Raw genomic sequence first — 27,651 nt, forward strand, 5'->3', positions numbered from 1 at the left:
GGTTCTACTCTGAACAAAAACATTTTCATTTTCCACGTAGAACAAGCCTATAGGCTTCGCCTCTGAATATTCTGTGAATTGAAAAAAAATAGGGGCCGTCAACATTTTTTAAAAGCTGCATTCATTGTGGATTACATGGCAGCCGCGTCTAATGGGTTTTTAACGTGTGGCGTATGACACGTGAGCCGTGTCATTTAGAAAGCGATTGTATCTCCCTCAAATTACACTTTAGAAGGTTCTACTCCGAACAAAACCCTTTTAATTTTCCACGTAAAACAAGCCTATAGGGTTTGTTTCTGAATATTCTGTGAATTGAAAAAAGTGGGGGCTGTCTTCTTTTTTAGCCCCGTCGTACGCCCGCCGGACCCCCGCCGGAACGCACTCTGTTCATACATTTTGTTGTGGACCCCGCATGTTATCAGAATTCTGACGTGTCAAAATGTATTTTTTGATCAGAAATTCGGATAATTTGCGGCCGGGCTTTTTAGTAGTAAACTTTTAGGATTTTTTTTATCTCCTTTATGTCCTGCGATCTGTCTTTATGACATTGAGCTGGATTTTATGTGTTTCATTCTTGGCGTGTATGGACCATATCCAGTGATATGTCCATTTCGGTGCTAGCTCTGTTTATATTAACATGTCTTGAGGGGCTCGTCTTTTGAGCCTTTTGAATGTTGCATTAGGCTCTTCGCTCATTAGGTTTGTGGGAGTGGTGGCCACAAAGGAAGATCTTCCGACCGAGCGAGGTGTTATGCTCGGTCAGGCCGAAGCCCACTGACGTCATCTCAGACGTTGTATATATCTTGCCGTTCTCCGAAACTTCGATAGCGCGATGCAGGATTGTTAGGCGAATTGTGGGTACCACCACATCACTCCCCCCCGAAGACCGGAGGTCGAATCTTGAAGTCTTGTCGCTTGAGTCGCCAGTGCCAGTGAGTTCCAGTGAGTCGGAACTGTTGCAGTGAGTCCCAGTGAGTCGGAACTGTAAGCTGCTGCACGGGATCCAGTGAGTCGGATAAGCTGCCGTGCGGGGCCGATGCTACGTGCTGACCAGAAGAGATGTGCTCTGCTTGCTGACCGGTCGGTGTAGTGAGAAAGCCCAATGATGCCGATGCGGAGTCGCCCAGGCCGCGGTACATTGCGGCTAGTGGACGAGGTACCCGATGAGGCGATGCTGGCTGGTGCGGTGCGGAGGGGCGGGGAGTGATAATGATGAAGGAGGCGTGTTCTGTCGAGGGTCACCAATGTGGGAATATGCGTGGCCACCACAAAGGAAGATCTTCCGACCGAGCGAGGTGTTATGCTCGGTCAGGCCGAAGCCCACTGACGTCATCTCAGACGTTGTATATATCTTGCCGTTCTCCGAAACTTCGATGCAGGATTGTTAGGCGAATTGTGGGTACCACCACAGGTTTTTAGCCAGGAGGTTGGGATGATTTTGCATTCTTTTGGAGTATTTTTGTAGGGCGCTTTTTATTTCCTCTTTAATAGTTTCTACCTTCAGGAGGTGTTGTGGAGGTGAGTGTTTGAGATGTACCAGGGGGCACCAGTTATCATACGCAGCGTTTTTGACTGGAACCTCTGCAGGATGGCAATGTTCGATGGTGATGCTGTACCCCACAGCTGGATGCCGTAGGTCCAGATAGGTTTTAAGATACTATTAAAGAGTAGAAGTTTATTTTCAAGACGGAGTTGTGACTTTTTGCCCATTAACCATTGAAGTTTTAGCAGTTGGAGGTCGAGTGCCTTTCTTTTTGTTTGGATGTGCTTTTTCCACGTCAGTCTACGGTCTAGATATACGCCCAGGTATCGAACGTCATCGGATTGTGGGATTTTGATTTCATTTAGCTCAACTTCGGGACATGTTTCGTGTCGTAGGCTAATTGTAACATGGACCGATTTTGTTTCGTTGGCCTTTATTTTCCAGTATTTTAACCAGCGAGATAGTTCGTCTAAATTTTTTTGAAGTTTGGCAGAAGCTCCAGCAGCTGTACCGTCTGTTGCTACAATTGCGGACCTGCTTTAGGAATATAAAGAAGTAATATTGGTAGCCCATATTATTCTATATTATTTTAGACTTTCAAGTTCTCGCAATTTTTTTAAACAATAATGTAGAAAAATACTTGCGTTGTCATCAAAGTATTACTAATCCACTAACGATTTTTGTTTTAATCTAAGTTGTTTCTTTCGAAAATATTTCTAACTAGCTGTTTTCGCAAACTTCCTTATCCATAGGAATAAAACGTTTCCCTGCAATTAAAAGTAGTCCTATAAGCTTTATAACTGAAACCCAATTATCGTGCTTTTCAGCTTTCGTTCAACCCAATTTATCAAAAATCTATATAATATTATATCGAGAAAACTTAGTTTTTATGTATGGAATTGGCTAGTTCATATATTTTTTTTATTTCCTCATGGTTCCCATCATCAGACCACCACTTTTGTGAACATGGTACCAACTCGGAACCGGATTAATCGGAACAAATACCCCATACAACAAAAGAAAAATTTTGAAAATCGGTTCACAAACAGCGGAGTAATCGTTGAACACACATAAAAAATATCCACAGCCGAACGTATAACCTCCTCCTTTTTGAAGTTAAAAAAACTTAACAACGAACTTCTTTAAATTTATCTACGAGCGTATAATTTACATCGGAAACCCAGATCTAGTTAATATACTCATTTTTCTAACTTTGAAACCTACAAAAGGTTTGCAACACCTGAATAAAAAAATCGCTTACCTTCCATTTTCAGGTTAAAACTTAGTAAAACTACTCGAAATCAACTCAAAACAACGTAGCCTTCCGTTAACATCAATGGTTTGGGTTCAATTAAATAAATTAAGCTAATAAACACGTAAAAACCAAGAAAAACAATAAACCTTTTTGAACGTGGCGGGTGACACGGTAGCCGTGTCATCTACTTCTATGGCGTCTGACACGGCTCACGTGTCACGAGAAAATTGTATGCCGCCATGACTGAAAGTCTTCAAAAACGTGCGCCGCATTGAATCGGTTGCGGTGTCACTGACGCTTTATAGTCTCAGATCGAAAGCCTAACTTTCGAACTGAGCGTCTGTGACATTTGTAAGGGTCAATTCAGACCGCAACGCGACGCATAGATGCATTTCTAAATTTTTACTGATTTGACAGACCTCAATTACGTGAGACGTCTTTGAAATTGTCAAATCCATACAAATTTGACAAAGACGCTCACATCTGGCGACATAACGCCGCGTCGAACTGCAGAGGTTTTTACCACCTTTCGGTAGCACTCGTCAAACACATCTAATACAACTATTAGATAACATAGATAAGTTTTCCACCCATCGCATGCTGCCGATTGCACGCAACTCTTCTAACTTAAATTATCACACGACGCGTAACCACGTTTGTATGAAGTGATGGTTATTCATAACTCGTTTAACTCTATTTAAATATTAAGTATTACAGATATTTAAAAAATATATATGACAATATGTTCTAGAAACATTCAACAAAGTCAATCAAACAGTTTTAAGTTTATAGCACATTTTTATTAATACAATACAAGCAAATGTTTGTTTAAAACTTTAGAGCCGTTTTTCTCAAATTCGAGTTTTTTGAGATAGCATACTTGTGCGTAACAGGGCAGTGCTGCCGGTTCCGATGCCGATGCCAGAGCAGTCTACCCGCTGTTTGCGTCTCTTAGATCAATGACTACATCTTTTTATTACTTATTGACAAATTGATCGGGATAGATAATATCTTTAAAAGTGCGAAAATTATGCTGCGTCTTCCCTAGACAGGCTGGTCAGAAGGTGTGAAACGGAAGAAGGCTTCTCAGATTAATTATATTTTTACATACTATTTTGCAACACTTGTACGAGTTCGAGTATTCAGAGGAGATTATCTCGGGTCGATACTCACGGTTTTGCCCGCTTGGGCTGCTGTGAATTACTGACGATGGTAATAATTATAGTGCTGAAAAGGGTGTGTTTTTTCACTTGTCACTTTGTTGCTATATTTGTATAGATTTTTCTATTTATTATCGAAAAAATTTGCAGAGAAAATTTTTTACTTGACATGACATCCATGACCATCCATCTGATTTTAAATAATATCAGACACGCATCTTACACACGCACTTCGTTATAAAGGATTTTAGAATTTAGATATTAATAGATAGACCATTTTATCATATTTTATTGTTTAATACCTTTCGCGTGAATGACGAAAATTGGATTATAACTTCTTATCACTAATCAAAATACTAGTTTTATAGGGGAAAGGTTTGATTTAAAATTGGATAGGCTCCAAAATTACTGGACCGATTTTAATGTAACTTCGCGCAGATGTTAAGTAGTGTACATTCCTCGTGTTTTCCACGGTCTAGATGGGCTACTTTTGCGCATATTTTTGCACCCGTAAAACGCCAAAAACGTAGGTAGTAAAATAAAATAATTTACATCTAATGCGTATTGGCTTAGTTGATAAGACGGACGACTGAGCTGAAATAGTAGAAACCATTATGCACCTGTATTGTGCATATTTTCAGCAATTTTCTAAAGAACGTAGAAAATAAGTGGCAAATGGGAATCATCATAGAATAATAAATAATAATAAATTATGAACATGATAATAATGTTTGGTTCTTGTACCTGGTGCCACAATAATATTCATTTACATAATTTTAATTAACTATGTAAGTATTACCAACGAATTCAAACTTCGGACAGATTTTTTTAGGTGTCTCTAAGTACCTAATAGCTTTATCATATTTTGAGTAACAGGCTAACAGCTACATAAATCAAGCGCGTTTTTTCCGTGATAATTATTGACATGAATAAACCATGAATAATCTGATAAAAAATATATCCTAAACTTATGCTGACTTGTTTATACTAATTTAAAAAGCATGGTTAATTTTATCTATTTCATAAAATAAATTATTAGATTTAAATTCGTTATCACATCACTTACCTTGAAGGAAATCACTTCGCTATAAAGCGCAGCACTCAGTTTTAGTCGCAAAGAAGTATAAATCGCAATTATTCGCAACAAATTATAGATAAACAGTCCAACAAAAATATTTTATGAGATCACACAAACCACGAGAATAAACAGCTCGATTCACTACAACTCCGCAGAACTCGATTGATAAACAAAACATTCAGTTTCGTAGGTAGCTGTCGGCAAGCAGCGCGCCACAGATTACTAGTATATATTTGCAGCGCGCGCAATCTAGTGCTGCCATATGAAATTTAACTTTGTCTTCTTCTATTTCTTATTATTTTGTTTTATAAATATGCCATATAAAAATCATAAAAATATGATCATAAAAACATAAACCAAAAATTATTACATCTATATAGAGCCTATATAGATGTAATAATTTTTGGTTTATGTAGAGTCTAGCTACTTATACACTTACTAAAAGTAGGTATACATCTATTATTCTTTATACACATTACTAATTATTACAATAATTTATTCTGTTTTAGTTTTTATTTAATGCAAAAACACCTTTTAGCACTTTCGTTTACAGTTCAAGTTATAATGTATAAGTTAATATTTATTTCTAATCATAGAGCAAAATATAATACATCTGATATTTGAGGAGCTGGCGAACAAAACTGGATTGGTCCGCGAGAAAAAAAAATACAGTGTTTAAAAAATTAATATCAACTACGACTACTACCATAGACATTTTTTTTTTTTTGTTAATTCGTCCCGGTCGGGACAGGCAAAGGGAGCGTTGCCCATACAGCCATTTCTATGTTTTCTCTATTTAATGAATGATAGTGAAGGCCGAAGCCAATTCTTTTATATTAACCATCTGAAATAGAGTTTTCATCAGGCCGAAGCCAATTCTTTGATATAAATAATATGAATAATAAGTTTTTCATCAGGCCGAAGCCATTTCTCATGTTTTGATAGTATTGTTTTTTTTTTTAATACTGTCCCTTCTTCAATTTGACATACTGTCGTCATTGGTCATTGTCTTCAATGTCTTGACTCTTGACAGATGCCTAAAAAGGCTAAAAAGTCTGCTAATAAACAGTTCAAAGTTATGTACATTAAATAATATTTTATTACTAAAACTAAGAAAAACGAGATGAAAAGCAAATATAAAAGAGAATTATTTACAACCACAAAGTACTTATATATAATTAGGAAATTTACAACACATAACCGTTACAGAGAACTATCTCTGTGTTACTATATACAATCTCAAGGTATATAGGTAATGACTGGTGAGTACCTATTTAATTATATATCACCAATGGTAGAAAGGACGTACTCATATATTGGCTTATAACAATCGGGTGTTTTCAGAAGCTGCTGAAGGGAGTGCGGGATGGCTTCAGCAGTTTTAAAGATATCCATCAAGTGATTAATAAAAATAAATCTTTGAAGATTAAAACTGTTACAAGTAAAGAAAATGTGATCCAAGGTTTGTTCAGAATGATTACAGTAATTACAAACGGGTGAAGACAATATATTCAATCTATGAAGATGAGCATTAAATCGACAGTGACCAAGTCTAAGACGGCAAATAGTAGAATAAAATTTCCTGTCATGAAATGAAACACCTTTAGTAAACCATGGGACTGACAACTCCTGTTTAATCTTAGAATACCATTTTCCTTTGGTTTCCATGGTCTGTTTCCAAAAATTTGTAAATTCGATTTTAAAGGTTTCTTTTATTTTGACTAAAACGTCAGATTCTGGAAGACATATGTTTTTAATACAATGCTCCTGAGAACAAATAGTTATAGCTCTTGCTAAAAAATCGGCTTGTTCATTTCCCTTAACACCAATATGTGACGGTGACCAGACTAAAACTATATTTTTTTTGTTTAATGTTGTTAATTTTGTATATTTTTCTCTAATATCATGGATAATATAGTTAGTTGTAGCACAAAATTTGGGGTTATTTAAGTTTTGAAGAACGCTAAGACTATCAGACACTATAATCCATTTATCATAAACTTGAGTTTCAATATACTCTAATGCAGACAGAACTGCTAAACACTCAGCAGTAAAAATACTTGTTAAATTTGGAAGCCTAATACCATATCCTTTCTTATCCTGTTTAATATATATGGCTGCTGATACCGCCTCAGAAGTCTTTGAACCATCAGTATAGACTTGTTGATAACCAACTAGGTTACTTAGTAAAAGGTAGACATCTTCTTTGCACTTCAAAGAATTATCAATTACAATTTTTAGTGGAAAATATTTAGAGCTAAATGTGCTCATATAGCAAGGCCATAAGTCACTTTCATATAAGTTATAGTCTTGCTTTATTTTTACAATTTCAGGTAGGTAATGTAATAAAATAGAGGAAGAAGAACCACTCTGCAATTTTACAAGAAGAGGATGATTTTTAATGGATGAAATTCTCAACAAAAACCTGTATATTAAATATTTAAAGCGAATTTTCAAAGGAGGGATGTTACATTCAACCTGCATTGATATTATGGGTGTGGAACACATTGCACCAAGCACAATCCGTAAGCACCTATTTTGAACTTTATCTAGTCTATCAACAAAATGTGGAATAGAAGCAAAGCATACATAACCATATTCAAAATGGCTTCTTACAATAGCCTTGTAAAGAATTAATAAAATTTTTGGATCAGCTCCCCAATATGTGCCTGCTAAAGACTTTAATATATTGCAAGCCTTTAAAGCCCTGTTTGCTAAGTAATCAATATATTTATTAAATTTGAAGGAGTTCTGAAAAATCACACCTAAGAATCTAACAGTTTTGTCAACTGCTAACTTACTATCTCCATATTGTATGACAATGTTTGTTGTTTTGATAGGTTTTTTTGAAAAAACTAAAACTTTGCTTTTTTCAGAGCTGATGTCCAAGCCCAGATCATCATAATAGGCCTTAAGGCCGAGGAGAGCAACTCTGAGATTTTCAATAGCTGCAGACAACTTGTCTGCAGTACAATATATAGTTAAGTCATCTACAAACTGTAGGTTAGTAATGTTTTGACCTAAGACAATATTTAACTTATGTATATACAAAATAAATAGTAAAGGACTGAGAATTCCACCTTGACTTATTCCTTTGTAGGAATACCTTGGACCAATCAGTTTATTTTCAAATTTCACATATAATTTACGACCACTAAGAAAATGACACACCCAATTTACCAATTTTTCAGGTAATTGTAAAGAAGTTAAAATAGTTGAAAGTTTTTCCAAATTGACATTATTATATGCGCCAACAACATCAAAGAAAATACCAACCAATATTGAATTACAAGACAGAGCATTGTGAATGTCCAAACAAAAATGACTCAAGCTCTCTCTAGCCGAACGGCCACGCCGAAAACCGAACTGATTACTAGGTAAAATATGATTTCTTTCTATAAAAAATTCCAATCGCTGTTTAATAAGCTGTTCAAATATTTTGCCAACACAAGAACTTAAAGTTATAGGTCTATATGAATCTGCAACATTTATATCCTTTCCGGGTTTTAATATTGGAACGAGACAATCTGTTTTCCACTGTTCAGGAATCATGGAATGGCACCACAATGAATTTAATAGATTAAGAAACAACTTCATATTTTTGGTGTCTAACAATTTAAACATTTTGTAAGATAAGCAATCTAGACCACAAGCAGAATCTTTACGAGATTTTATGGCTGCTTTCAGCTCTTCAAATGTAAAACTATCTATTAAAAAAGAATTTGGAGATGTTGTCACATTGGAATTACTGTTCTTATAATTATTTGGTACTGTATCTGGAGTATATTTATTTAAAAACTGTAATATCCATTCACTATCAATGAAACTACTTCTAGGTGTATAACTTCGGTTGAATTTTTTTATTTTCATCCAAATTTGGCTCATAGGAGTTAATCTACTAACAGATTTACAAAAGTTTTCCCAAGAAAGTCTTCGCTCTTGTTTCAATACGCGTTTTTTATGCGCCTGAAGACGCTTAAATTCGATAAAAGTTTCAATACAAGAATTCGCTTTAAACCGCGCATAGGCTTGACGACAATCATGTACAGCCTTGGAACATTTTTCATTCCACCATACTAATGGAATTTTAACTTTTTTTTTTAACGTTACTACAGGCAGAACTTTGAGAAACAGAATTAGCAGTTGGGGTGCAGAACTTAGGCTTATTCAAACCGTTGATAAATGTGCCACATTTATCAACAGTTTGAATTATAAGCGCACAGAATCTATTATAACTGTCGATTAAATCGCATGTTTCAATTTGAAATTTTTTTAATTTCTGATTAACAGTTTTTTCATACAAATCCCAATTTACTGTTTTCAGATTCGTGTGAAGAGGAAAACTTTCAAATGTCTGTGACAAGTTACTATGGGGAGAGAATGATGGAGAAAGATTCAATGTTGTCAGAGTTGGTAAATGATAACTACCTAACGAGTCTGAAGAAACTTGCCATTCACAAAATAATGCTAACGACGCCGAAACAAAAGTCAAATCTAGTGCATTTGGCTTCCATCTATGCGACCCTACAGTGGTTGGACGTCCATCATTCAAGAGAACCAAATCATTCTCATCAGCGACATCAACAATATCTCTCCCTCGCGCGTCAACTTTGCCGCAACCCCATAAAGTATGATGCGCGTTAAAGTCTCCAGCCAAAATTATCGGTTTCAGAATAGTGTGTATTAAATCATTAAATTTTTTCTTATTAAATTCAGGAGTACAGCTTCCTGGGCTGTAAAAACTTACAATCGAAATTTGTTTCTGAAAAATTTGAATCTGAACAACAATATTTTGTAAAGAATCATCATAAAATGTATTAATTTTGTTATAGACTATAGTGTTATGAATTAATATGGCTACTCCATTGTGATTATTACCACAGTCATTTCTCACAATAGAGTATCCTTTCATGTTAAATGTGATATGTGGTTTGAGCCACGTTTCACTAATTATACAAATGTGGATGGAATTATCTAATAGAAATTTTTGTAGTTCATATTTATTACTTGGCAAGCTTTGACTGTTCCATTGCATAATATTTACTTGGGCAGAGAATGTGAAAGATTGTTATTTTTTTCTTTTATAGTTTCTTTTATTGTTTCTGAAAGAAGCTGTGAGTTTATGCTTGCATTTTGAGTCTTGTTCAGAGTAATAGCTTTAATTAAACATTCTGTGAGTAACGTAAGTGCGTTTTTATTTGAGAGAAGTACATTTAATAAGTCTTTACTATTTGTGTTTTCATTCAATGAAGGGAAATGTTGTAATTTATTATTAAAAAGGTCTGCATATGATGTAGTTGTATACTTTTTTTTATTTTCTTCTATTTTCATTTTTTTAACTCTACATTCTCCAGATATAGATAAATGGCTACCTTTGCAATGTACACAAACAGCTTTATCTGGGCTTTGAGTACAGTTTTTATAATTGTGAGCCTCGGCACATATCGAGCAACGCTCTGCATTCTTACAAAACTTTGCTAAATGTCCGTATCTTAAACATTTATAACACTGTTTCACTGGTGGAATATATGTCGTAACAGGAAATCGCCACATATTTATTAAAACATATTCAGGTAATGATGTAGAGCATGAAAATGTAATTGCCACTGATTGCGTTGGTTGCAGCTCAAAGCTGTTGTTAACCTTAGCTTTTCTCATTATTCTACGTACACATATTACCCTTTTTGTACTACTCGAAATTGCTTTATAAATTTTTTGATTGGACATTTCAGTCGGTACGGAGCTGATGACACCAGTCAACTCCGTGCTACCAGCTGGAATGCTTGCTTTTAAATTTTGGTCTCGTAAAAAAGTAGTATTTTCAAGAAATGCGTTAGCTAAGTTCGGCCGATTAAAATAGACTCCAACTTTGAATTTATTAATTTTTCTCAAGAAAGATATTCCCTTAATCGATTGTTGGAAAATACGACTTAAACCCATGAGGTCGCGAGTACCTATAGGAGTTTCACCTGTGCTTTCCACGAAGACTACAAATTCAAATCCAGCTGCGCTGTCCTCTGGATAGCGACGGCTGTAATCATTTACTCTATAAGGAGCATATTTGCTAAATTCCTCTGTGGGCTCAGACTGTTCAGAGCTACTCGACTCAGCCTGATCATCCACCGGACTAGATGATATTGGTCTCTTCTTCTTCCGTTTGGACGGCCGCTGAGACATCGCGGCGCGCCTGGTCCCGTGAAGGGACTTTTATATAATTAAAAAACTTACCAACAATACGAAGAAATAATTATATACAATTAAAAAATATATACAATACGACAAATATCCTACAATTATGCAACTTTTTACAATAAAAATCAAATTAAATTTTCAGTGCTGAAAAATTTTCTACTTTTCCCGCCACTCCCCTTGACAATTGAAGTCCTACCATAGACATAATATATACATAATATTAAGTCTATGACTACTACAGACTACTGCTGAACTAATCCGGTTTTGTTTAAAAATGGGCTTTTTAAAGCCTTTTTAACCAGTTTTGATTGAAATAATTAGAGAAGACGAAAAAATATACTTTTTCACTCTGGTGGACTTGTTCGGTTTTGTTCGCCAGCTCCTCAAATATCATTTCTAATAATATCAGAAAATGACACTTTAGAAACCACCTTAGATATCACCTGTGAAAAAAGAAAGCATAGGTTTCAAACAAAAAGTGGTATAGGGTATAGGGTAGCGGAAGAGGAATCCTCAGCAACCCGCTGAGGATTTCTCTTCCGCTTCCTCATAATGAGGAAGTTCCGCAATATTTTGGGTTCCTCAACCGTTACCGCATCCTCTTAAATAAAAATAAAAATTCCTCTTCCGCTATCGCTTCTTCAAAATTTAAGAGGAATTTATAAGGAATTTCACTGCGCATGCACGTCGCGTATCCAATCATGGCAACGCACACGCCAGAGCCAGAGAATTGTATCATTCACTTTTTTTGTGTGCATGTGTTGTGTATGTTACTGAACTCCTCCTTAATTGCTGGACCGATTTTGATGATTCTTTATTGTGTGTGTTTTGAGAATGGTTTAGATTCATAGTTTGGTCCACTGGAAAATTGCCTTTTAATTATTTTTTGTGTAATGTATGTACCTAGTTATGTACAGACAGGACAAAGTTTTTTGAGTTGGGTCCGCTAGTATTTATAATTTCCTATCATCCTCTTCCTCATCCGCTTCCTCTTTCGCTTCCTCATCCGCATCCTCTTGCTCAAAAAATATACTCTTCCTCATCTGCATGCTCTAAATTTGCGCGTGAAAATTCCTCTTCCTCCTCCTCTTTCTCATAATCACTTCCTCAACAACCCTATTATAGGGTGAACATGACTAGTGATTGGACAGTACTAGTCATGGGCGTATATAAGGGGGGTGTCCTGGGGCCCGGACCCCCCCCCCATTACTGTCCATCTTACTTGTCCAATTTGGACAATAATATAATAATACCTCGCCGATTAAAATCTGTGCAGTACATGTATAAAAAATATTTTTGATTTCCTAAACACGTTGCCTATTTGCTGCTGCGGAATACCATTCATGGGCGATTCCAACTCGCACTTGGCCGCTTTTTTACGTTAGGGACCTCCCCTTATCAAAGCTATATATACGCTCATTCATTGGCACAAAAACACTATATTTAATAAGGTTGCTTTAAAAACTACTTGTCCAATTTTTACTGCTATTTAAAATATGTAAAAAAAAATGTGTCAAATTATGACACACATATCGTTGTCATTTGTCAAGTGTCAACTGTCAAGCCAAAATCGAAATTTGTATTCCGTGTGAACTTTTGCAAATCGCCAGGGCATAATTCAATAAATATTACACTTATAACCCTTATTTATAGACAATATTAAGGATGGGATATAGATTTTTAAAACTCGCATCCTCTTCTTTTAAAGTAAGTTTAGTTTTTGTAATAATATTATCCCTCAACTACACGCATGACATTCTCGGGTTATGCAATCTCTATCCACTGTTTTATGCCGCTCTGAAATAATTAAATTTAATATTTAATTCCTATAAATATCACCTAAATCATGATATATTTTGTACTCATTTAAATATACTAGTTACAAAATGTTCTAAACAAGCTTACATTCATCCCTGAGAAGTCAGTGTCTTTGACCTTCAAACATGTGACCGCCTGTAGTTTTTTTATTTTTATTTTGCTTGTAATTATCAGTAAGTATAGTAGTCTCAGGTAGTCAGGTAGTCTCAGTCACAATCATAAGATATAAATAAATAAGTTTAAAAATGTACCTAACCCATTCACAATTAATTAGTTTACAATTTACATACACAAAAATTCTAATTAACATAGGACAATTTGTTAAGTCATGTCATATCTTACCCTTTGTTTCTTGGCTTTTATCCTCTTAAATTAATTTTGTTTTTTATTTTCAGACTGGAAGTGTAAGGATCGGAATCAGACATTACTCATCCACACATGATGCTGATCTCGTAGTTATTGGGTCTGGCCCTGGTGGTTATGTTGCGGCCATCAAAGCAGCACAATTGGGCTTAAAGGTATGTAAAACTATACCTATACGACTGTAGATTACTACCACTAGCCTGACCACATAAAAATATAGAAGGATTAACCTGCATATTATATCAGGTAAATACACACTGTATTTAATCCCTCAATCGTGGATTCTTGGAAATCGATTGTTATTCTATTGAAATCGCGGTCAAATTCAACTGCTTAGGAGTTGATAGGTTAAAGAAAAGCTTTATATTGTCATTGCGCCTGCCAAATCCTTTGTGTTTTTAGTATCAAGGGTAAACAATAAACGATTTTATTTAATGATGGATGGACTAATCAATAATTTAAAATGCAGTATGGTGGCAAATCTTATTATGTATGAACTGATCTTTAATTTTTTGATAAATCTATCAATCATTCAATAAAACAGTTTATTGTCTAGCCCTGAAAATTTTACTAAAAACACAAGATTTGGCAGGCGCAACAACAATATGTTATTATTCAAAGACTTTCATGTTGAGTTTCTATTACACACTTCATATAAACTACAAAGCTAAAAAATACACAATATTTGATTTAAATACTGTGGGGAGTAGACACTCCCCACCTAGACATGTTTAAAATAAAAGTATTTTCACTCTCCTTTTTATTTATTATAACTGTTTTACTTTCATGAGCAAATTGGTGTTTGTTTTAGACGGTTTCCGTTGAAAAGGACCCAAGCCTTGGTGGAACATGCTTGAATGTGGGCTGTATCCCCTCAAAAGCACTGCTGCATAACTCTCACCTTTATCATCAAGCTAAACATGACTTCAAAAACAGAGGTATCGAAGTTAGCAATGTTTCCTACGACTTCAAAGCCATGATGGCTTACAAGGAAAAGGCCGTCAAGGGCCTTACTGGTGGAATTGCTATGCTCTTCCAGAAGAACAAGGTAAGCATATTTAAGATTATACTTATGACCGTCTTAATCATAAAGGGATCTACACTATGAATACAGTCATTTTGGTTATACCTTGTCTGTCAAGCAACAACTGTAACAAGAATCTTTTTTATATTAGTAGTGACAAAAACATCTAAGTCTAGCATAATGACAGTTTCAGAAAGTTTTGTTATCTTGTTGTAGCTTTATTAATAATTCTTCCTTCATTCCTCTTTCCTCATAGTTCTGGCATAATTCGACGACCTCTGTGGCTCAGTGGTGAGCGCGTTGGTAGCTCAAGCCGGGGGTCGCGGGTTCGAATCCCGCCGACAGAACAAAAAGTTTTCAATGTTCCCGGGTCTGGATGTGTATTAAATATGTGTATGATATAATAAAAATCTTAAATATATGTATAGTATAAAAGTATTAAATATATTTCCGTTGTCTGGTACCTGTAACACAAGTCCTTTAGGTACTTAGCACGGGGCCAGACTGACGTGGTGTGAAGTGTCCATAGATATTATTATATTATTATAATGTAAGATTCCTGTTTATTTATTGTATGTCTTTGTTTAAGGTTCAACTTGTCCGTGGAGTGGGTACCATTGTGGCACCAAACAAAGTAGAGGTCAACGGAGAGAAGGGCACAGAGACCATCAACACCAAAAATATTCTTATTGCCACCGGATCTGAAGTCACACCATTCCCAGGAGTCACTGTGAGTAGTTTTAAAATTTACCAAAAATTAAAAACAAGTTGTTTTATGTCAATAAAGCATAATATTTGTAACATAAAATTAATTTGATCTTACCAATATTACATAATATTTTTTTATAATATATTTATGCTGAATTATGATTTATACTTTAGAAATGTAATAGTACCTCCATTCCTATCGTCAATAATAATATTATTGTTCCTTATTATTATTCCGACTTATTAGTCAATTCAGCAGCTTAAGTATATTTTACAGCTTTTTCATAATATTATGCAATATATTTAAATAATTTATAAATCATTTTCTTTAGTTTGATGAAAAACAAATCATCACCTCAACGGGTGCTCTCTCGTTGACTGAAGTACCTAAGAAGATGTTGGTTATTGGAGCCGGTGTGATTGGTCTTGAGCTGGGTTCAGTGTACCAGAGATTGGGTGCTGATGTCACCGCTATTGAGTTCCTCGACAGCATTGGAGGTAAGAACATTGTTGGATCCGTTTTAGGGTACCCTTGTCAACCAAGTTTTGTTAATTACAGAACCCTAAAACGGAACAATAACCTGCTGATTTTTTGTATATTGGTAGGTTAATAGTTACATAATTTATGAGTAACATTGTTCTACAAATAGAACAATCCATATTTTAGGACCATCAAATCAAAGTATGAAATCCTTTCTATCTCTGTTACCCTTACCACTTTCAAGATTTTTCGCAGATAAAAAAGTTGTTTGTCTTATTAAAATGAAGCTACTCACAAAAAATTTGCTTGTTAGTAATACAAAAAATTGTTCTAGGGCTCCCTCACTATTATGATTAAACCAGCATATACAAATAGCCAAAACTTATACAATGTACGTAATTTACCCCATTCTTAATTGTTGCGTTAAGATGGTTCCTACAGACAACTTTCTTACAACTGGAAACTCAACTTCCAGGAATCGGCATCGACGCCGAAGTGTCCAAGTCTCTGCAGAAGATCCTGGCCAAGCAGGGCATGAAGTTCAAGCTTGGTACCAAGGTGCTCGGAGTGAGGAAGGAGGGAGGAGGTGTCAAGGTCGACGTGGAAGCAGCCAAAGGCGGGAATAAGGAAGTGGTAAGTGATAAATTAAATTGAAAACATGGTGGACTGGACAGTGGAAGAATACAATAACTAACAGTAAAAAATTGCCGTTTTTTTTTTTTGCATAAATGGAAGATTTAGGGCTGGAAAAGTATTTTTTTTTTCCTTGTATTCAATCTACAATCAGTCGCCAGACTATGATTAGATGTTTTGAATGATTGAATGGCGTTTAAGAGAATCTGAAGCTAGTGCTTCATACCCTAAAGTCTAATTAGTTAAATTATTGAAATAAAGAAACTGTACATTATATGTGTAGCCAGATATATATTAGCCAGGTGATGAAGTAGATAAGTTACAAGGTTTGTTCAAATTATAAGGAAAAAAATGAGTAAATGTTCGTAATTCGTATGTTCCAAAATGTTAGTTATCGTGTTCTAGCACTCACGTCTTCAATTATTAATAACCGGTAGTGTCCCACGGCTGGGCAAAGGCCTCCCCTCTTCCCTTCCACAGGTCTCTGTTATTCGCTGTATTTGGCCACTCTTTATCTACAGCGTCTAGCTCGTCGCGCCGCCTTTTCTTGGGTCTGCCCAAATTGACAAATTAAAGGAAACAAAAAAGTTTAGTCTATCGTGTGACTTTCCAATAATATTAAGTCTTGACAAGGCTTGTGAGTTGTGACATGTCATGTTAAGGCATTTTGTAAGAAGCTGCGAGTTTTAGTTATTAAATCAAAATTGATTTATAAACCAGCAACTAAATTAAATGTAATTATGTGGGTACTGGTGCAAAGTTTTAGACAGACCTCTTTTTAATAACCTGTTAATAGCTACCTAGAATATGCACTATGCACATAATTATACATATTATAATTTTTCGAATTACAAAAGAAAAAAAAAACATACAGAAAGTATATATTTGAAGGTTTATTTTTCTTATCAGTGTATGTTAGTCGTAAGAACTTCAAGATTTGTACTTATCAATGTTATCTGTGAATGACTTGCTTGACGTAATATCAAGAGTTATTTACTAGCATGTTTTAGATGCTGTGATTTTTTTGAGTATTTATTTTCTATACATATAAATAAAATTGGAGTGTCTGTTTGTAATATCGAAAGAACCGTTTTTTACTACATGCATATGAATACGGTACAATTACCCAAATAGCACTTTTTACAATTTTTGTCTGTCTGTATGTCTGTCTGTTTGTTCCGGCTAATCTCTGAAACGGCTGGACCGATTTTGACGGGACTTTTATTGGCAGATAGCTGATGTACTAAGGAGTAACTTAGGCTACTTTTTAACCACCTTCCAAAAAGGAGGAGGATATTTTTTACTTTTTTTATGTTTTACCTATATTTTACTCCGCCGTTTCTGGACCGATTTTCAAAATTATTTTGTTGTTGCATACATGTTTGTCAACTTTGTTGACGCGGACGAAGTCGCGGGTAACAGCTAGTTATTAATAATATCCTAATAATCCTTATTTACTTTTAATTAATAAAATAACCCTTATTTATGACCTATGAATCATAGGTCATAAATAAGTATGAAAAGTCACGAATAAGGAGAAAACTAACAATATAAAAGATATATTTTCTATCCCCGCGTTATCGTTAAAAACCATCAAAACGCTCAAAATAGGAGGCATTTTGAGCGTTTTGATCGTTTTTAACGTCAAGTGGAACGCGGGGTATATTATCATGTGAATATTATGTCATACAAAGTTAATAAACCAAAGGTACTAAAAAAAGGATAAGAAAAAAATACCATAGAGTAATGACTAATGACTCATTCAACCACGTCTAAACAGGGCCCCCGCTACCATATGTGCAATGTGTGCAATGCACACGGGCGTCATCCTCTTGGGGCGCCAAATCGTCATCTTTAGAGGCGCCAAAACTAAGGACCCATAAAATTTGCCTAAAGGGGCGCCAAAATCCTTTTTTTGCACACGGGCGCCAATAGCCCTTACGTGGGAACTGCGTCTAAATTATAAAATACTAGATGACGTCCGCAACCCCGTTACGCCAAAATTCGTTTATTGCGCAGGAACCGTACATTTTTGCGGGACAAAAAGTATCCTTATGTCCTTTCCCGGGACTCAGAGTATCTCCATAGCAAATTTCAGCGAAATCGGTTCAGCGGTTTGTGCTTGAAAGGGTAACAGACAGTTTCGCATTATTTTAGTATGGATAGGAAATATACGCAACGACGGTCCTGCTAACCGGTGTCAATAATCCGAAACTTAAAATTAAATAATTTACTTGATACATCCTGCTGCAGACTCCTGACACTTAGACTGGGTTTCACCAACTAACTTTAACTTTGACTACAGTGCAAAATGTCAAATCTTTGGGTAAAGTTAAAAATGGACGCCATCAAGACGCTATATTTAACCATAACCATAGAGCTCGACAAGGTTTCAAATGCACGTGGCGAAAAAAGGAACTAACGCTGTCATCATACAAAAACGCAATTTTTGACAGTTCTCCTTTACCAGCAGCGCCCCCGCCCACGCGCATTTATAACCTTGTTGAATCAGCAGTCATCTGTCAATTTCTCCGGGCAAAGTTAAGGATAAAGTTAAAGTTAAATTTACCTTAACTATAACCATACATTTAACTTTACCCACGCCTCTGGTGCAAACCAGTCTTATAGTTAATTCACGTTCTCTAGTATATCAAGAAATACTCCAACGGGCGTCGCTAATGCCTACAAACTGTTATAGTTTTTCATTTTCAATCCGAAACTTAAAGTCGGCTATTTTATAGACTAGTGCTGCCAGCTATCTGTTCAGCCCATATACTAACTGAAACTACTCCCATCCACAGATGGACTGCGACGTGGTGCTCATCTCTATCGGTCGTCGGCCCTACACTAAAGGCTTGGGTCTGGAGAAGGTTGGCATCGCGCTCGACGACCGCGGCCGAGTGCCCGTCAACAACCACTTTCAGACTACGGTGCCCGGGTATGTAGTATACCTGTATACACAATCCGTCTTACTAATAAGATGATGTTATAATTTTGTATTTTTCTGTCAAGTGACTTCTTTCAGGTACCAATCAGAAATGAACAAAAATTGTATCATCATAATGTCTGTATAAATAGCTTTTTGTTAGTAAGTGGCATACATAATATTATTACATGTGGTGGAATGCTATTGCTGCCTCAAATACATCGACAAAAGGGTGCTACGGACACTATGACAGGAGTATGGCATTTTATAGCTGTATGTGTCGGGGGACCGCTAATGTAGGTGTTTAATTTCACTTAACAAGTTTAAGGATCAATTCACAGTGATCTGAATCGAGATAGGTAATCAGCGACTTGGCGGTTATAGGTTGTAGTTTACTTGGCGGTCCCCCGACACACCGTGACAACAATTATGGACTAAAATATCACTTTACACAAGTTAGGAATTATTTGAATTTAAAGGCAGTAAATATTATTTCATTACTTTTTAAAGTTGTTTTGGCGGGGGTTTTTTTAAATTTCTTAATTTAATTTTATTTATCTTAATACCTTGATCGTGGGCAGCCGACAGCCGGGTGCCGCTTGGGGATTGGTGGGTTAAAAACTATTAAAACAACAATATAAATATCATACTGACGTTTGATATTTAAATTGTTTTATTTGTCCAACAGTACAAATAACAAGAAAGAAGTTTAAGAAAAATAGCTCTGATATTGGCATGTTTTAAAGTTACACTCCATCACTGGGACTAGAAGCAATATTACTGCTTGAACTAATAATATCTTGTAATATTTCAGAATCTACGCGATCGGTGACGTTATCCACGGCCCCATGTTGGCGCACAAGGCTGAAGATGAGGGTATCGTCTGTGTAGAAGGAATCAAGGTAGCTTCCGTTAAATCAGTCTCACTTGCACCAGCCTGGGGTTAAATCTGGCTTAAGGTGACGCCTTGATAATTTGGCTGAAGCGATATCGATTTTTCTCAGCAATGACTAAAGCTAAGAAATTTAAAGTTCATTGTCAGTATTCATCATGTCTTTGTCTTTGAATTACCCATAGCATAACACGATTGGTCAACTTTTATAACACAGAATAATCAATCAAATAGATCTCTTTAAAAAAAGGGATTCCTATTTTGCCAACAGAAGAGAGGGACTTAAGCTTCCAAAATTTGTACATAAATTGGTTCAAGCATACACTTTAATTTGCCCATAGCTTATATGAAATGTAATTTATGGATTTTAAATTACGCGACAAAAACCATTTTGTCGCTTACGCCCTTTTTAGTTTTTGCTGTTCAATCTAAAACATATCGTTCTTTTATTTATAAAGAAGAAGCGGTTGGTGCAAGTTGGGCATGAAGCAGCGCGAAAGTTACCACTCGCGGTTCCTGTCGAACCGCGAGTGGTAACTGTAAATTAGGAGCCCAATTCAACTGTTTTGAAACAAAATTAATTACGCTTGGTTTTTTGCCAAATCCAGTTTATTTCCTAACAAATTCATGCTTAAAGATTAATTTTGTATTTAAAGTCGTTAATGGTAACATTGTGTATTTTTAAGTCTGCCGTCTGTCGGTTAACCCATCAATCCCCAAGTGGCAGCCTGCTGCCGCATAAGAATTGAAAATCTATTGTGTCTGCGATACCCACGATGGACGTGTTAATGATAATATAAAAATATTTTGTGTATTTCTAATTTCAGGGAATGCCAGTCCACTTCAACTACGATGCTATCCCGTCTGTTATCTACACTCATCCAGAGGTCGGCTGGGTCGGCAAGACCGAGGAAGATCTGAAGAAGGAGGTATATTTACTTTGATTATTATTATCATTAGATTAATTCCCCCCCCCCCCCCCCCCCCACGCCTCCGTGGTCTAGTGGTTAGAGCGTGGCTCTCGACCCCGGAGGTCGTGAGTTTGAATCCCGCGTTGGTAACATGTTATTTCCAAGTTTGGTTAGGTTAGGTTAGGTTTAGGACAATGCAGGCTGATCTCCTGATTGTCTGACGAGTAAGATGATCCATGCGTCGGATGGGCATGTAAAAAGTCGGTCCTGCGCCTGATCTCTCGCCAGTCGTATCGGTTTTCCGTCCCACTGGGTTATGAGAGTAATCTTGTGTACTGCGCACACACTTGGGCACTATTAAACTACTCCTGCGTTATTATTACTAATATTATAGATGCGAAAGTATGTCAGTGTGCCCATCCGACGCAATATTAGTACGGATATAATATTAAGGCCTTTTGACACCTACAGATACCTATAGGATTTAAACTTTGATAAACCTCTTGAACCCCACCGACACTATATCGAGCCACCCGTAGAAATACCTCTGTGTACCTGCACCGGCTCGACTGCACTCGACCTCATGCATTATTTTTAAGAGTATGAAGGTGGCTACAAAAAGTATGCACTAAATTCGTTCCTGATTGGCGAAATTTTGTAAAATTTGAAAAAAAAAATACGAAAATTTAAATGGCGCCATAGAACACGGTCATTACGGCTGCATCGAATTTTGACATCCCGGTATTCGAGAGGTTAAAAAAAACACTGCAATTTCCAGGGCAAGGCGTACAAGGTTGGCAAGTTCCCGTTCCTGGCGAACTCGCGCGCGAAGACGAACGACGAGACGGACGGCTTCGTCAAGGTGCTCGCTGACAAGGCCACCGACGTCATACTGGGGACGCACATCATTGGACCCGTGAGTATTATAGACCCCTATACGTCGCGTTGGGCCATGATTGATAACCATGATTGCGAAGATATGTACAACCAACGACTAAATTCGAAGACGTAAGTGGAAGAAGCCGGTAAATAGCAGTTAAAGGGAGGCCATGACGGCTGTATGTGCGCCGCAGACTCAATCACACAAAAAGTGTGCCGTCTGCGATCTCCCAAAAAGTTGCCGTTTTATGCAAAAAAGAAGGCTTTACGGCCGAGAAAATGATTTGAAATAAAATTATGTGACTTTTAATTCTGGTATTAGCTAGATGATAAAGTAGGTATGTTACAAAGTTTGTTCAAATTATAAGGGAAAAAATGAGTCCTTAAGTTATAAAATATTAATTAACGAGTTCTTCCACTCACGTCTTCACTTATGAGCATGATATAATGTCGAGTTATTGAATACTAAATGACGCCTGCAACTCGGTTATGCCGATATTCGTAGACAACGCTTGAGTCGTGCATTTTTCCGCAATAAAAACAAAGGATAGTCCCTTGTCCTTTCCCACACACAAAGTATCTTCGTTTACATCCCTAGTTAGTTAGTACATTCCGTTTACTTAGCATTTCTATATTCTTCGATATTTTTCCGTTTGCGTTGCAGTTTTCGTTTAGTATTCATTCTACTTCAATTTATCGTTCAGTTAGATTCTGGAAGCCGGGCAAGTAACGTGTGGGAAGTCGTAGCTTAAAGTGTAACTAATTATAATTTTGGGTAAATAAATTAGTTGGGGTGAACTTTTGTTTTTTTTTTAAACTGACACAGAGGGTGCTGCAAAACAGTACGTTCAAAAATCCTTTTTGTGGTTTAAGCGTGAAGAGGTAACAGAGAGTCTGTCTGTTACCTCTTCACACTTTCGCATTTTTAATTTAGTGTATAATATTATTCATAACGCTGTGCCGGTCGGTGCGGCGTTGCCGGCGTTGAAAAAAGCATAGACAAAATAAGACGCATAGAAGCACATAAAAATTACTAAGGGAGATCGCAGACTTTTTGTGCGATCGAGTCTGTCGTCTGCGATCTCCCTTAAGTCCTTATAATCCATTATAAATAAATGCTTTACAATGACAATTGGAGTGGACTCGAGGGACTAGATTTTGTTTTTGTATGGTGGACTGTGAAAGTGTTAAGTAATGGTCATATTGTTTTCAGGGTGCTGGTGAGCTGATTAACGAGGCTGTGCTCGCTCAGGAGTATGGAGCCGCCGCCGAGGACGTCGCGCGCGTTTGCCACGCCCATCCCGTACGTACCATCGAGGAAACTGATTCCTAGGCATTTGACGGACCTACGTTATGTGGTCGGCTTATGCTTATTCAATGATAGCCGTGATCGGTTGGATGGGTTTGACTTAACGCGACCAAATTACTTGGGTCCGCTATCTGCCAAGGAATCAACTTCTCTGATATTACATTATACAGTCTGTCAAGACTCAAGATTATACAGTCTGTCAAGAAAGAGTAGACGTTGAAATAAAATTTCCAAACAAAATCACGTTCAAAGGGTAGTTTTTGCGCCTTGTATTTTCACAGAAAACGTTTGTACACCTTAAATATTAACGCTCTGACACATTTTTTATTGGCAATAATAAGATTTTTGTACTTTTTATGTGATTTAAAAATTATGTTCGAAGTCTACTTAGCTGCGAATATTTTGGGAATATGGTCTACTGCTAGTGTAAAAAATTATTATCATACTCAGAGTAAAAAATAATAATTTTATTATGGATCAACTCTTTCGTTAACGCAAAATTGCCCATGTAAAGGATTTGTTTTGTTTTTCCCAGCATTTTTCTGGAGTATGGCAATTTATTTTTGACTGAATGTACTTATATTGTTATCATGTTATATAATAGGAACAGTTTTTCATGTTTTTTTTTTTTTGTTCCAGACCTGCGCCGAGGCCCTAAGAGAAGCGAATCTTGCCGCTTACATCGGAAAACCAATTAACTTCTAAGGTTAAGAAATATTAATTTATTGTACAAATAATTTAACATCGCAGACGAGTAGGTTAGACGACTCTATGGATCTTGTATGAATCTTTTGTGATTGGAAATATCTGCCACTAGTCACCAACAGACGAAAAATTATTTATGAATATTGAAAAGGTGTAGAAATGTGACTTAAAATCATCCATTCCGTGTCTCAAGCAGCAGTGTTCACGCATTTACGCCATGTAAATGTCCATATGTATTATTTATTTCTTTTGTAAATATATTTACGGAATACAGACAAATATTTTGTTTTATTTAATACTATATATTATAGAACCAGTTCGACACGAGTTTTGATGAATTTGATTACTGTCCGTTATATTTGTGGGTACTTATAATATAGCGTTATTAATTTAAATTATTTTAAAAGTGAGGTTGGGTAGGTATAAATAAAACAAGTATCTTATGTCGTAATTTATTTGCGCTTAGACAGTGTTATGGTATTGTATAATTGATACTTTTTCATGGAAATATAGAAAATAATAGAGCTTATTATTTGCTAATCGGAGACACTATAAAATGTATGTTTACTCTTTTACTAACAATTACATTTTACGCAGCGTATTAATTGAAAGTCCGCTATCTTTGTCTGAAAGATAAGCATACCTTGCGCTGTTTAAGTATTTTTATTAGGGAAAGGGTAACTGTTGGATTTGTTGAATGATTTGTAGTATTTATATTTGAATAAAAAATGCCTTTACAATAAGTGATTGTCCTTTACTTGAATTCACTTTGAGACAAATTATGACAGTGCTGATATTTGCCATATATTATGGCAAATATCAGCACTGTCATTAAGTAAACAATATAATATTTTAATCTAACTTGACTAGATTGTTGTACAATTAATAATAAGATATTTATTCTAAATAGATAAAATATCAAGCAGGCAACATATCGACGGAACATTTGATATTACTTAGCACTAAAATTATTTAGCTAATTAAAAATATAAAACAAAATATTTTTATATCTACTACTGAACAGTGCATTTTCTAAAGAACGAACAAATTAGTATTTAGTTCGTAAAATTAATTATCTAGTATAATAATGCGGTAACAAATAGAAACGTAGGACTCTCTTGAAGAGCTCAACTTTTCCCAATTATTAAGCTTTTCCGATTGTTCCCCCTGTATGATCATTGTCCCTGTATTATTATGAAGTTTAAAAAAGATGTCTCTTGTCTCTTTTACTCACTACGTGTCTCTTTTACTCGCGCATGAAATTACCGCTCTTTTGTTTCCTCGTTGCAGCGTAACGGCTGGCATACAAATGTTTTGTGCGCGAGTACAAAAGACAATTAAATTTAAACCTTTTCATTATTTCTATATGTTCGCTGAAATGTCTACAGTAAGATGCTACTAATCTAAAACATATTTTTATTCGAGTTGAACTTTATACGAAATAATTGAGCGTCATAATAGTTTTATAATACGACAGTGAAATTAAAGCGCTTTGCAGACGACGGGGCTGGGAGGGCCGGTCAATTTCGCGGCTCTACGCGACACGAATCTAGATGTCTGCGGCTGCCCGCGCCGCGTACACACATTTTTTATTTGCAAATTGACCGGCACGCCCCGCCGCGTCGTCTGTAAAGCGCCTAAAATTACCAATTATTCCGGTAAATATAACAAAGAATGGAAACACGATAATAAATTATTATTGTTATCATAATTAAATAAAAATGGATTGCACAGTGATTATGAAACACAATATTTTAAGTAGATTAATAGTTATAGTGTAAAGCGGGGAATTGACTACCGAGCCGCCCGCTACGGGCCGCCCGTCACGGGCAGGTCTGTCGCATGTCTGCTCGTCAATTCCTAGGTACAGGCACAGACATGCCCGTTGGCCCGTGCCCGCAGCCTGCCCGCGAGATCGGATTTTTCCCGCGCGGGCACGGGAAAGTCTGTACATGGATGGTCGCGACGGGCGGCCCGTCGCCATTCGCGCCTAGGAGAGCGACTGGAGTGCACTTTAAATATTATTTTAAAACATATTATTGTAAACAATACAAACACTAAACTTAGGAATGAAGGAACAAAAACAATTTTGACATTCGTTTATTTCCATTTACCGGTTGTATACGGTTTACATGAACACCGATCTACGTACTGCCGCTAATACAGCGAACTAATTAAAAAATCCAAAGAAATCAATGCCGATACTGATCTATCATTTGTTACAAAGAAGATTGAGTCCATGCTTCCACGACCGAGCTGCAGCCCACTATCTAATTCGATTGGCTTGCCTGTTCTGTGTGTGTTCAGTAGGGGCAAGCGGCAGACTTGCGCCAGACCGGGCGGCCCGCGGGCAGCCCGGTAGTGAATTCCCCGCTTTAAAATAGTAGATAATAATATAACATCAACGCATCGTAGAAATGATGTAAAAAGTGGTAGGCAACACAATTTTAACACACATAATATTAAATAATTATTAAGAAAAACAATAACATTAGAATAATATAACTACACAAAATTCATTATTGCGATCGCCAAAAATATATTTTGCTAAAAACATTTAAAACCTAATAACACTAACGCGGTACACACAAAACAAATTAGTACTGTTACAATAATAATAAGGTTATTACAATAGGTTCTACTGACACAAAGAATAAACAATAACTAATGTATATTTAAGTTATATTTTGATTAACGATTACAAGTTACCTAGAGGGTTATTCTACGCACAAATATTTTTGCAATGAGTATTGAATTCAAATATTATTTAATAAAGCTTTGAGTAGAGCTATTATTTTCATGATTACTAGCAGAGTATAAAAACAGTTGAAATGCCCTTATATGGGGCATATTATATCATGGTTATATTCACAGACATAGATCAAGATAGATACCGCATGTCGCTCCATTTGTATGAAGACGAGCGTGTCACTTTTTTCCTACCTACCTGTGACGTACCGATGATAAGAATCGTGTCCATCTCGGCCAACGCTTCTATTTGAATTTCTATAGCTCAATACGGCACTTTAAGGCATTTTTAAAATTCGATTGACGTCCGATTCTGATAGTAGACTAAAGGACAGACTTTCGAAAGACGAGTATTGCTCGTCGTTTGGGAACGCGATATGGCACGCGAAGTACATACACATGCGGTATCTATCTTGATCTATGTCTGTGGTTATATTGCACAATAACTACATAATGTTACAGAATGAGCTTTTAGTTTTCATAAGTAGACATAGGCTGATCTAACAGGACTAATCTTCAGTAAAAAAATACATTTCCGAGACCATTGCAGGTCTTATATTATTAAATTCGAAATTATTACATTACTAACTAGTAGATATGATTAGTCTACGTCTAAGTAGATACCTTAGTACGATACGAATATAGAGTGATATTATTTGTATGTAATAACTATATTTTAAAAAAAGATAAAACCGACTTCAAAATTGTACGTAATTGAGAATTAGAAGTCCCTATCTCCAAAACTACTCCCTAAGTTGAACAATACCGAGTCCAACAAAAAAAGAATTACTAAAATTGGAATGGTAGTTGCAAAGATATGTAAACACAAACATAAAAACATACATACAACATACATACATATAGTCTGTCAAGAAAGTGAAGAAATTAAAAAGTGGCAACATCGTAGTGTCCTCCCTTTCAAATCAATCTAAGAAAAAAGGGATGACACTAAGATGTTGCCACTTTTTAATTTCTTCACTTTCTTGACAGACTGTACATACATATGTCATATACTTTTCAAATTTGGCGCATTTGTTCAGACGCTGATATAGACTAACATAGACGAAAATTGGGCAGTTCTGGAAA

General features: G+C 36.1%; 1 protein-coding gene and 1 long non-coding RNA gene across 2 annotated transcripts; both read left to right on the forward strand.

The window, feature by feature from the left end:
• The first annotated feature begins 6,015 nt into the window (after positions 1–6,015).
• Positions 6,016–6,379, forward strand: LOC121731384. The gene is made up of 2 exons (XR_006036222.1): positions 6,016–6,238; positions 6,321–6,379. It is a non-coding gene; the product is annotated as an uncharacterized LOC121731384 (long non-coding RNA).
• A 6,347-nt stretch (positions 6,380–12,726) lies between these two features.
• Positions 12,727–24,096, forward strand: LOC121731372 (dihydrolipoyl dehydrogenase). Its single transcript, XM_042120777.1, has 12 exons — positions 12,727–12,875; positions 13,382–13,504; positions 14,161–14,397; positions 14,963–15,103; positions 15,414–15,579; positions 16,038–16,195; positions 18,997–19,133; positions 19,936–20,023; positions 20,841–20,942; positions 21,703–21,840; positions 23,017–23,106; positions 23,752–24,096. Exons 1-12 carry the CDS (start codon positions 12,834–12,836, stop codon positions 23,815–23,817), a joined length of 1,488 nt encoding a protein of 495 aa, XP_041976711.1. The 5' UTR covers positions 12,727–12,833; the 3' UTR covers positions 23,818–24,096.
• The last annotated feature ends 3,555 nt before the right edge of the window (positions 24,097–27,651 follow it).

Source organism: Aricia agestis, chromosome 10 (genome assembly GCF_905147365.1).
Source record: "Aricia agestis chromosome 10, ilAriAges1.1, whole genome shotgun sequence".
In the NCBI taxonomy this organism is placed as follows: Eukaryota; Metazoa; Arthropoda; class Insecta; order Lepidoptera; family Lycaenidae; genus Aricia; species Aricia agestis.

Excerpts from the sequence above, each read along its gene's own strand:
- LOC121731372 (XM_042120777.1), top strand. The coding sequence starts at position 12,834 with ATGGGATATAGATTTTTAAAACTCGCATCCTCTTCTTTTAAA. Across the intron at positions 13,505-14,160 it reads CAGCACAATTGGGCTTAAAG|ACGGTTTCCGTTGAAAAGGA; the intron begins GTATGTAAAACT and ends TGTTTGTTTTAG. Across the intron at positions 14,398-14,962 it reads TGCTCTTCCAGAAGAACAAG|GTTCAACTTGTCCGTGGAGT; the intron begins GTAAGCATATTT and ends TCTTTGTTTAAG.